The sequence below is a fragment of the Saccostrea cucullata genome, unplaced genomic scaffold, assembly GCF_032062105.1.
Source record: "Saccostrea cucullata isolate Sc308-1 unplaced genomic scaffold, CSIRO_AGI_Scuc_v1 ctg11295, whole genome shotgun sequence".
Lineage (NCBI taxonomy): Eukaryota > Metazoa > Mollusca > Bivalvia > Ostreida > Ostreidae > Saccostrea > Saccostrea cuccullata.
The window spans coordinates 8,759-20,743 of NW_026922931.1; the positions used below are offsets into that span (position 1 = coordinate 8,759).

An 11,985-nucleotide genomic window follows, 5' to 3' on the forward strand; every position below is an offset into this window, starting at 1 on the left:
GTAAAACGAAAGAACAAATAAAAGAAAAAGATTAAAAACATGGGAAAGTTAAATGGTATAACTTCATAAATATTGCTCTCATCTACGGAAGCCCGTTGAGGCCAGTTCAGAGAAAGGAATACTTTTTATTGTGTTTAATTGCAATAATTATTGCGTTTAAACGCAAAACATTGCGATTAATCGCAATAACCATTGCGTTTAATCGCAAAAGATTGCGTTTAAACGCTATAATTATTGCGATTAAACGCAATAAAAAATATTTCTTTCTCTAAACTGACCTCAACGGGCTTCCGTACATATCAAATATTTTGCTTTTTATTTGTTTGCTTATCAGTAAAACTAAGGTTGAAATAAAACGTTTGCTACTCCGTTTGTCCATTGTTCAATAGAAAGAAAGGAAATAAAACTAGAATCATCTGAAAAAAGAGAAAGTGAAATTTCAATGGATGGTAAACAGAGAATACATTCGGAATCCATGGATGATTGTAAAGAGGATGAAAGTGATTTTTCCTTTGAATGGAAAACCGAAAATGGTCAATGGAAACGCTTTTCAAAGACGGAAAATCAGAAAATTATTAAAGCATTCGTGAAGAATTCAAAATCAACAATACTAATGAAAATTGGGGAACAAATGTATGTTTTAAAGACCATTCTGCAGTTCCTTTTTGACTATAATGTGCTTACATGTAATATCGTTCTTGTTTTTTACCGATTCTTTTATTTTTGCTATATAGGTTTAGCATGATATTATCGAAGATGATGTTGCTGAATATTTTAACAAGAGAGACATATGATGTGAGGTGCCGTGAAAATATTCATTATCTACAAGCTTGACTTTTTTGTAAAGAATTCTAAAATAATTTAGCGAGCAATAAAATCATTGACTTCACTTGTAAATGTCTGTATTTACATTTTATTCTCATTATATTTCCTGTAAATTGATATCTAAGTATTTAAAGTATTCTGTTGTGATGTACACAGAAAAGTAAAATATGGAGAAAAACGTGTTGTCCTTAGATTTAAGTAGCATCCATTGTATTTCAAGAATTTAAAGGAAAATAATTGAAATTGTCAAATTATGATTTTTACGAAGTTTGTCACTGGTGTATACATTTAAAATTTCTTATGTTCAGACTTTGCAATTTATGAATTATCATTAATATTTGTGAATGAAAGCAAAGTCTGTGTTTTAGTTCACCTTACGAACAGTTTTGAAAAGTGCTTAATCTGTATTGTTACCCCAAAACAATCATATACAACAAAGAACTAAGGCAACGAACCATGAAATTTGGCTTCATGCTTACAAATGTAAGGTTTTCTTGAAATGCACAATGCATTACATGTATTTATTTTTAAATAAAGGGGGATTGTTAAAGTTTCCTAGCAATCCAAAATTTTTAAAAATAGTTATCTCAGTGTTCACCAGGAATTAGTGAGACAGCAATAGATGACATAGAATTTTGTTTTCTCAAGAAATATATAGTCAGGTACCCTGTAAAAATCAGCAGAACGTATATTTCAATGTTCTTAATTAATCAATGTCTTGTTTATTGCAAAGGTCATTATAAAAAATTTTTTTTCCAACGTTTCCAATTGTGGTAGATGTTCCAATTATACCCAAAAACCTAGAATCCTTATACATTGTATGTACATTTAAATACTGCAATTGTTCATTTCCGGGACTCTGACAGCAGGAGAAAATGATTTCTTTTCTGGAAACGCAGGGTTTTGTCCAAATTCATGATTATCATTTATACAATGTCACGCATCATAACAGTATTGAAGGTATTGGAAGTGTTTTTAAATGGAAAAATATTAATAAAAACCTTGCAGTCATGGCCCTGAAATATCAATGGGTTTTTCTCCTCTGCCCTCCCAGCTTGTTGTCAGCTTTTCTTGGTTGTTTGCTTATGCAGATGTAAATGAGTCATACATGCAAAAATAAACTTTGATTATCAAAGGATCATTTTATGTCAACATTTTCACCGACCATAATGTGTCGTCTAAATCTAATCGATACATATTTCGTATAATAAGCTATATAAGTTCTAACTGAACATTGACACCTATGACATTTTAGTACCATGTAGCTTATCTAATAAGTGTAAAAGTACTTCCCTCTTTAATATGTTGGCATGCACTGCAACGTGAATCAAAGCATTTATTGACCATGTATGAATTCCTTTGTTGAAATAAAGATTTGCACAATATTCTCCGGATGTTTTAAGGATGTCTTTTACTGTTGATGACTTCATATTTTCCCAGTAATTTAGACATTTTCTCATCAGTCTGTAGAATGCTGTTAAGGTGACGCACTGTACGTATAAGGATGTCCCAAAATGGAATACTTTGTAAACTGTCTTCCATCGTGAAGTTGATGTCAGGATCTAGAGCGTTTATAATATTTAGGAAAGCTGCTAGATTTGCTCTAATTCCAAATAATAAAACAATCTTCATAGTATCTTTTCCAATTGTTCTTAATATTTTCTGAAGCATGTTGGTCAAAGTACTGATTTTTTTTTTTTCATACATCTTTCCCTCTGGATATTCTAGTTTAATGGTGGCATAAGTAGGGACCTTCTTAGTTCCCATTGCTGTTGCATTCTTTTGTGCATAATGCTTGTCATTAATAGAGAAAATATTATTTTAAAATACTATCTTACTAGCCTCTAAGATGAAGTCTTTGTTGAAACGGCCATTAATTTTTTGTGGATATTTGATCAATCCAGCATTCAAGCATTGACACCAACAGAAATAGTTATATAAGTGTGCGAATTGGTAACATCCATTGTGACTAGTTTGGCATCATGACTAACGTTACAGGTACATGCCTCAGAAAATCCAGATCATCACGAACATAACATTTTACTACTAAACATAAAGGTTTCAGTATTATGTCCATAAGATGACTCAGCCTTTGTGTTTGAGGATTTGGTCCACGCACGATAGGTCTAAATGTAAGGTCATCCGGATCGCTGCATGCAATGTATGCAGAGTTTTGTACTTTCCTTAATTATTTTAGATTTGTGCATCTTAGGAGGTCCATAAAAGGCACTTTTTCTGAAATCAAAATTTCTCTGAAATTCTCTTCTTCGGCTGTTCAAAAGGATTGTATTGCGGATTTTAATCAAATTTTTAATTCTTCGAACTGTCTTTTTATCACTGTTTTTTTTTAATATCTCACCGTAAAACTCTCTGTCATTGAGCATTTGTAATATCTTTTTTGTATTATTCTGCATTCATAACTACTACTGCCTCTCCCTTGTTTGCGCCTTTCATTACTATTGAACTATCGTCTGTCAGTGATTGAATAACTTTTTCCTCTTTTTTTTTTCGTAAATTAGTTTTTGTATTATATTTTCATTCCTTAGAGGTATATTTTTCAAACTGTTACAAACGGTGTCAAGGAGACAGTTCCTTCCTTTCTTTTGATTGAAATTTGATTTGTTCCTTACAAGATCACTTTCAGACGTGCTGTCGTCTTTGTCTTCTTATGAAAATACTCTGCTAGTCTTAGTTTTATTGAATATTCCTTGATTTTCTTAAATAATTCCGGAAGATTAGAGTCATTTGGTGTTGGTGTGAATTTTAATCCTTTTGATAGTAACTTTATTTCAGCTATGTAAAATGGCACTTCAGCCATGTAACATGGCACTTTCATCCAGAACACTTTCGCCTACTGGCTCTTCAGTGGATTTTGAATATTGTTAATAACAACAGCAACATGAAATGACAACGTCGTGATTTTGATGTCATAGTTAAAATGACCGTTCCACAAAGATCGTGTAACAAAGTTCAAATTCTCAAACGTGGAAAAGACAAACTCAATATGTTCAGAAAAAGTAAATAAAAGTTCAATAAATAATCACAGAGGGAATTACAAGCAATACTATAATCTTAATGACAATCAGTACTGCATAAATTATATTGTATCAAGCAGAGAATTTTTGGCTAAATTTTAACTAATTTATTTTGAATCATCTACATAATTTATATACATGATAAAAATTTATTGATTTTTTGGGGAAATTTATATATAAGGACGATTTTTAGTTACAAATGAATTTTTAGCTCACCTGAGCTGAGAGTTGAAGTGAGCTTTTCTGATCACCCATTGCCGTCGTCCGACCGTCCTTCTATCTGTTTCTCCGTCTGTAAACTTTTCACATTTTTAACTTCTTCTTAAAAACCACTGGGCAAGTTTTAATCAAACATAGTACAAAGCATCTTTAGGTGAAGGGAAGTTTAATTTTTAAAAGGAAGGACCAAGTCCCCTTCCAAGAAAAGAAAAACAAATATTGGGTGGGGTCATTAACACTGTGCCAGAAAAAAGTGAAATTAATATGGAAGTATCCTGGGGGTAGTATAGATTCTAAAATGTTTAAATCATGACCCCCGGTGGTAGGGCGGGATAGTAATAGGGAATCCAAATTTTACATTGAAATATATTTTTAAAAAATCTTCTTCATATATCTTCTTCTCAACTACAGTGTACTATTGGGCCTGAAAAACTAAAAATATATGGAAGCATCCTGAAGTTGTATAGATTCTTAATTGTCCAAATGATAACCCCCCAGGGGTAGCGTGGGATCATAATAGGTATTACAAGGGAGATCTGGTCACGAACAGCATGGCTGAAGTTACTCAGGGAAGCGATGTGGCCCATGGGTCTCTTGTTATTTTTGTCATTTTCCAAACCAATGTCGATATTTCACTTTTTGGTTCATTCTAACAAAAAAAAAACTCAATCTCTTCAAGTATTTGTGAAATACGTGTCTTCGCATAGCTACTTTTTCTGGCCTCTTATTATCTATAATACAAGATCAAGAAATAATTTTGAAATACATGATTGTTCCGATATAGATGTTTGGATTAATTCAAAAAGTATGCAGATAAATATGACGATAAGTCCAAGGACGATAAATGATAAATCCAAAGTGGCATTTATTAATACTTCTGGATCATCTTTCATTCACTCTTTGAATTACAAAATACACTATTATCTGCAAATGAAAAAAAATACATGATGGTCTTAAGTGATACAATCCCAAGAAAGTGTGTTTCTACATTATTACATTTAGATTTAGAAAAGGGAAATGAATCATTCCTGTATTTAATTACTTTCTTTATTCTAAAGGAAATATTTAAACTAAATTTAGATTACTGTAAAATCACATATTTTCGTGGGTAAATTTTTCCTGGTTTGAGGAAATAATATGGGCTTGTGAATATTTTATTGATTAAGAAATGTTGAGTAGTAATTTATAAGACATACTACGTGCATTTCGTGATGGAAATAAATTCGTTGGCCTTTTCATACCTCGAAACAAAGAACACTTGCCCCAAAAGCATTCATGTGAGATATAAGAATGAGTTTTATCACACGACTCGACTGATAAGGGTTCGTTTTAAACAATAAGAGTAAGTATCTATATTTTAACTATTTCTCAAGACATATCTTTTTTTTTAATGTTTATCGACAAGCCCTATTAAATCCAAATTCAAAGAGTGCTAACAATATAGAAATTTAAAAGCATGAGTTGTTTTTTAAAGACTTTTAAAACAAAAAATCAGTTGGTCAATATTCATGTTCACTGCCATTAAACTCAAATTCAGAAGCTATATTAGTATGAATGTTTGTGTTGCATACACAATGCAGAAGAAAAAACATAAACCTACAGTAAACAAAATTATATCCTAAATTTTCGTGTCGTTCCTTAATCGTTGTAATCTGTGCAATATGTCTTTGTCGAGTGGAAACTTATCCAATTTTTCTTCTTTAAATGTACAAATCTTAAGTTTTACAGTAACGTGTATTGCCTTTACTTCATGACAGCATTTAAAATCTAAACCAATTTAATTTCTATATATGATTAAGTAACTTTTTCGAAAAAAAAGTTTGATTAGACTTTCCGTATGAACTAAAGTACCTGAACAACTTGCAATGCTTTACTGAAGAAATATGTCTGTAAAATCCAAGTGCATTGTACCTAAAGATTTTAATACTTTTAGATTTAATTTAGAAAAATATATTTCGCTTTGTCGTGAAAATACACATAATAATGCATACAACATAAAACTACTTTACCATCAAAACACTATTTAAAGATACATGTAGATTTCATAGCTATGTTACAGTTGTACTAAGAGTTTAATTGAAGCTTCAAATCTAAGTCTGAAAAAAGAAAATCACAAAATCAAATATCAAAATTGAATATACTTGTTTTTGTTGTGAAAATACACGGAAATGTATATTGAAACAATGGTATTTTGCTCAGATTTGTTTTTGTATTTTATTCTAATCCATCTATGACATAGTTCAATAAAAATATATGTAATATATTTTATAGGACACAAAGAGGAAAGTTGTTTCATTTTAAATTTCCTGCTAAAGTGGTTTCATGCGCAAATAGCTTCAGAAGTAAATTAGAATATTTTGAGGATTGAAAAGAAATGCTAAAACGACTTTTTACAGTCTAAGCAAGGTCTTTTATAGTTTTAATTTTCCATAATCTAATGGCCGGCTTTCTGGGTGATTTAAGTGTAGGAAAAAGTTTGCGGATATCTACGGAAGAAAGTAAGTTAAACAGATATGTCTTTTTGATAGCTTTGTACTGTTTTACAAAGTCTTCGTCAAGTTAACACTCTATTAGAAATATAGATAAATAAGCCTTATAAGACAAATGTTTTGTATTTATACGATTTTGTATTTAAGGGTAGGTTTCAATTGTATTGTGTTGATGTTTTACTTAGTGCGATATATTTGCAATCTGATTTTTTTTCTCTTTTGACACAAAACCTTTAGTGTACACATTTTGACTATTTTATGCATATGTATAATTTGTAGATTGGAGAGAAAAATATAGTCTGGAACATGGTGTGAGTAATATCTTCATACTAGATACATCGAAGACCATGGATGGAGAAGGCTTTACTCAGATGAAGAAAACATTTGTTTCAATGATTGAAAGTAATCATTTATTTCACGAAGCCATTTCAAAAGCTATTTAAATTGACAGATAGAAGCAAATTTCACACATTTATTGATTCATACATAACGTCATTATAACAATTTACATAGGTTACTCTTTGCAACCAAATTGGAATGAACAAGTCGCAGTGATACACTTTGGAAAAGAAAATAAATATCTTCATTATCTTTCCAACAATTACGAATCTTTGAAGCGAGTATTAGGTCAATTTTTTAAATAATTCATGTCTTACTAAAACTTTTCAAATATACTAACTCTGCAAAGCTACTAATTAGATTATCTTTATCCTTTTATAAACTTTATCATCAAATCTTTACTAAATTTTCCCTGCTCTTTGCGACAAGTAGGTAGGTATTTTTATACTTCCTATCATACCTGTTCTGAATTAAAAATATTTTGTAACAGTTGCCTTTACAGCAAAACTCGGTTAAAACGAAGTCACTTGGATCTATGAAATTGCTTCAATATATCCGGAAGATGTTCTAACCGTATAAGAAATCTATTCAATTTATAAGCTGGGGATTCAAGATGACTTCCCCATATCTGTGAATCCGCAATATCTGTGTTTGTATTAAAGGAGATTTGCTGTATTCCTGTACTTACCTCTCAATAGTGCATGATCCAATGTCTGATGATTTAGAAGTTCTTATTTGCTTTTGCTCTGCTTTTGATTTGTATTGTTTAAATGGTATTTGAACTCGAACACTATTGGTTATGTCCAAATTTTATTAATACACAATAATTTCAAAAACATTGTAAGTTCAAATAAAGAATGATAATGTAGACCTTAGCTGGTGTTTATTGTGCATCAGAAATAGGCGACATTTAGATATTTCCTTAAAAAGTAGCATAAGAATTTTTTTTGTTGACTGTATCTTGAAAATGGTTTCTTCAAATTATGAATTGTTTAGTTTACCTTGTGAGCTCAACATTTTAGATGACATCTCTTGTTCGGGTCCATCTGCAATGATTGGAGGTTTTCTTTTAGCAATTCCTGGTTTGGAAGACCTGCGTGAGTCTTTTTTAAAGTTATAGAAATCAGAAAACAAGTTAACCATATGTTACAAATCATATTGTATATTTCGTGAATGTATAATTCAACTAAGTTATAGACACTCAAATTTTACTGTTTCCATGAAAATATGATTATAGATGCTGATTTAGCGCATTAATCTTTTTTGTTACAGAATGTATGACCAATATTGGCTTGTTTACTGTCCGAGCAAGAGTGATCCTCATTTCGGATGGAAGAACAACAACTTCCAGCTATTCGGATTCAAATTGTTATAATCATCAAATTGAAGAAGACCACGTAATCTAAAATAAAATTTGAATGTATAGATCTTTTTTATAGAAATATAACTCTGTGAATACGAAGCTAAATTTTCAACTGATTTATTCCAATTTTGAATAAGTTTTCTAATTTGACAGATAGGGAAAATTATACAGATTATAAGATCCATATAATGATAATTTCAAATGATATTTCTGAATATTTTTCAATCGTTGATATTCTTTATTTATTCTTTATTTATTACTATTATTTTTTCACTATTACTGTTGTTACTAAAATTCATCTTGCTCTTTTTACTAACACAATAACTCTTATATATAATAGAAGACGATGCAACTTTTAGAACAAGTGCAACAAATAGGGAATAAACATCCAATAATCTGTGTTCCAGTTGGAAAGGATCCAAATATTGTAAGCATAGAGACAGCAAAAAGCAAGAGCATGTCTATAATTAGCAAAACTTGCGTTTATGTATTTTTTGTGAAGATTTCGAGCGTTGCCCGAACTAAAATATAATCTAAAAATAATCCAAATATGTGAAGAGGACATAAATCATTGACCCCATTGACCCCTTGAGCATTTCACAGGTGGGATAAGATGCCTTGGAAAAGTAAGCATCTAATTACCGCTAACATAAAACGTACAAAAATTAAACTATACATGCATGTAAAAGAACACTGTTAAATTGCCGACGTATCTTAAAAATATTATATAATATAAACTGTGACATTCTACACTTGAAGCTTAAAACTCGACCAAAAATATATCTTTATCAAAATAAATCCTTATAATTATGTGATAATGTAAATATGCCCTCGATTTCGTAATATTGCTTGCTTTTTTAAATAAATGTTTGCAAATATGAAAAAAGCTTAATCATCATAAGACGAAACAAAGATAATATAATTTTATTTTAATGTATATCATTTACAGAGTTTACTTGGGACAATTGCCCATGGATCTCTGGGAGGAAAACTCGTACATCCTGAGGAAGCACGAAAATTTACCCGATACACTTTCGGAATGGTATATTATAAGAACTTCATAATGATAATTTGAACATAAAGATAATACTTATATATTGAACATATAAAACTATATCAATTAATGTTTTGTTTTTAAATATATTTTTTTCATTATATTGAATTAGGTGTGGTATTATTTTATTTTATAGCATATAAAGTATTGACATTATGTATTGAACATGTACTGGTATTGATTCGATCGTGTTTTATGATTAGAAGTTTTATATTTTAATGGAACATGCTCCTTTTGACCTTCTTTTTTTATTACGGTCTCCAATATGTTCTTTATTTTTATCTTTAAGCAGACTATTGTCTTTTACATGGTTTCAACTTTTAACAGTATCAGGCCTAATGGAAATTATGTTCTTGCATCTCTGTTTCTATTCATAAAATTAATTTTGTATGGAAAGTCCTTCTGCTTGCAAGGAATATTCTCTAATTGATAAACAAAGAATGTTGTTTGAGAGTGGACGCAAATCTAAAACATCGCCAATAAGGTTTCAAGGGGTTTGTAAAGGGGTTTGTCCTTTTAAGATTTTGTCATATATCTCAAAAGCTAAAAGTTATTTTTGAGAAAACTATGATCGAATTTTTTTAAACCAGGGATATATTCCTTAGGAGTCATAGTAAAGTGAAGGACCTTTTAGATTTAAGATTGGTAAACTGCGAAATTAGATCATCTCAAGTTTTTTGCCCTCTTCAAACCAACTCGCTGAAACAACCGATTCTTAGAATTTTATAACCTCAAGGAAATGAAATCTTTAAAGATATTTATCATGTTTCAAAACATATTTGTAATATGGCATACAAAAGTTCATCGATTAAGAATTAAAAAAAACATTACAATGATAAAAATATTTAAAGTGGTATATACATTTTTTATACCAAAAAAATTTATTAACAACAATTTGTATATATGGTCACGATCGAATATCAAAAGCACATAATTATATGAGAAAACAAGATCAACCAGAGAATAAGTGTCTAAGGTTTCAGCAAAGAAGAAGAGCATGCGCGAATCTTCGGGGGGGGATCAAAGACTGAAAGTTTAAGAAGGAGGAATGACACATAGAGGGAGTTAGGGTTTGAAATTTACTCGCTCAGAAAAACTGAAAGATTCTGAAGATATCGTCTGCAAATAAAAGACTTACATACACAGGCTGTATAAAATTACAACCTTGATTTTTGATGTTTTAACACAGAATATATAATGGTCTTCTTTACGTCATAGAAAGTTTTTGAATGGAATTGCAAAATCTCAAAGGCCTTATGAGATATAATATTATTATCATTATTATTTTTTGTATCCATCAGAACGGTTTATAAACTTATGCCCCCTTCCACCTCTGAACAGATATGCGAAGAAAAAGAACAGAAATTGCCAATAATTGAACTTTTTCTAATTCCAAGAGGCACACACTCCAGAGTCGAATATGACCTCGAAACTTTTATGACGAATCTGTTAACCATAATTCATTTCAGCAGCCTCTACAAACAAAATTGAAAACGAAATGTTTGTGGACCGACAGGCATGACTAACAGACCTACAGACCGTCAGACAGCAGCAACATGGACCCTCTCTTCTTTGAAATGGAGGGGGGGGGGTAAAAGTATTACTGTATTAATGTATGAAACATTTATTATGACAATAAAAGTTATTCCTTTTGTTATTTCCATGAGATGATTGCGAGAGAGATTATTGGTGAAATGCCATCAACAATGTGTTCTATTGATGACGTTAAAAATATTGTATTTTCTTCACGACGTCAGAGTTATGTAACGGAACATGATTTAGTGAGGCATAATTATTATATTTTTCTATAAGTTGTATTTTGTAAAAAAAACACAAGTAAAGTAATCGATCTCTTTATAGTGTTTTCATTCTAAAATTATACGTTTGCTTCAAAATAACAGTAGTTGTTTAACTGGTAATTTTTTTTTTTCATTTTTCAAAATAGGAAAATGTGGTTGAGATATTAAACAATAGACGAGCTTATGAAATGTTTGTGTACGGAAATGAGGAACATCTAGGGAAGGAGGTTTATACAGAATGCAACAAATTTCTGCCAGCACCAGGAACGAGGGTAAGCAGAGGTCCAAAGTGGCATTATAACGATCAGGACTCTAATGGACCCGGGACGGTTACGGGGCACCAGCAAAGAGGAACGAAAAGTGAGATGCTACGTCAATATACTTATTAATTCATTTTAAAATGTATCTTAATCATATCGATGAAATGGATAATTTCACTTCAATGATTTTTTTTTTATTAAAGATGGATGGATATACGTTGAATGGGACACAGGAATGAGATTTCCTTATGAATATATGGAAGACAGTCAAGAAGAAAATGTAATTATTCCTTGCAATGAACCCCGAATACTCCAAAGAGAAAACATTGCTGTAGGATGTCTTGTTAAAAGAGGTAATTTTGGTAAAATAATTCACTAAATAAACCTTTTCTTATACATGTTATCCTAAAATTATTTCGAATGATAAAGTAATTATACATTTATCAGGAACAATCTGAAAAATTGTGAACAGCAAACTTTTTTCCCTGAGAAAAGTGCATCTTTTTTTTTTTCATCATCAAATTAAAAGAAATTTATAAAACATCGATAATTACTACATATTAATTCATTTGCTGGCTCCACATTCCTGTTAATTTTTCGAT

At 30.6% G+C, this 11,985-nt stretch overlaps 1 protein-coding gene across 3 annotated transcripts; it reads left to right on the forward strand.

Annotated features, from left to right (window-relative positions):
* Positions 1 to 6,109: 6,109 nt before the first annotated feature.
* Positions 6,110 to 11,850, forward strand: LOC134262818 (uncharacterized). 3 transcript variants are annotated; one of them, XM_062745144.1, is made up of 10 exons: positions 6,112 to 6,577; positions 6,848 to 6,970; positions 7,082 to 7,195; positions 7,930 to 8,004; positions 8,180 to 8,304; positions 8,611 to 8,697; positions 9,220 to 9,312; positions 10,992 to 11,105; positions 11,270 to 11,483; positions 11,587 to 11,850. In XM_062745144.1, the coding sequence occupies exons 1-10, from the start codon at positions 6,517 to 6,519 to the stop codon at positions 11,760 to 11,762; spliced, it is 1,182 nt and encodes a 393-aa protein (XP_062601128.1). In that variant the 5' UTR covers positions 6,112 to 6,516; the 3' UTR covers positions 11,763 to 11,850. The 3 variants fall into 3 exon arrangements, with proteins under 3 accessions (XP_062601130.1, XP_062601128.1, XP_062601131.1); XM_062745147.1 differs by lacking the exon at positions 6,112 to 6,577 and adding an exon at positions 6,608 to 6,716; XM_062745146.1 differs by lacking the exon at positions 10,992 to 11,105 and having other exon boundaries at positions 6,110 to 6,577.
* The last annotated feature ends 135 nt before the right edge of the window (positions 11,851 to 11,985 follow it).

Bases quoted from the DNA above. Each gene is read 5' to 3' on its own strand.
- LOC134262818 (XM_062745144.1), top strand. From the start codon at position 6,517: ATGGCCGGCTTTCTGGGTGATTTAAGTGTAGGAAAAAGTTTGCGGATA. The intron at 6,971-7,081 runs GTAATCATTTAT...CAATTTACATAG, and splicing joins ATTTGTTTCAATGATTGAAA to GTTACTCTTTGCAACCAAAT. The intron at 7,196-7,929 runs GTCAATTTTTTA...TCAACATTTTAG, and splicing joins ATCTTTGAAGCGAGTATTAG to ATGACATCTCTTGTTCGGGT.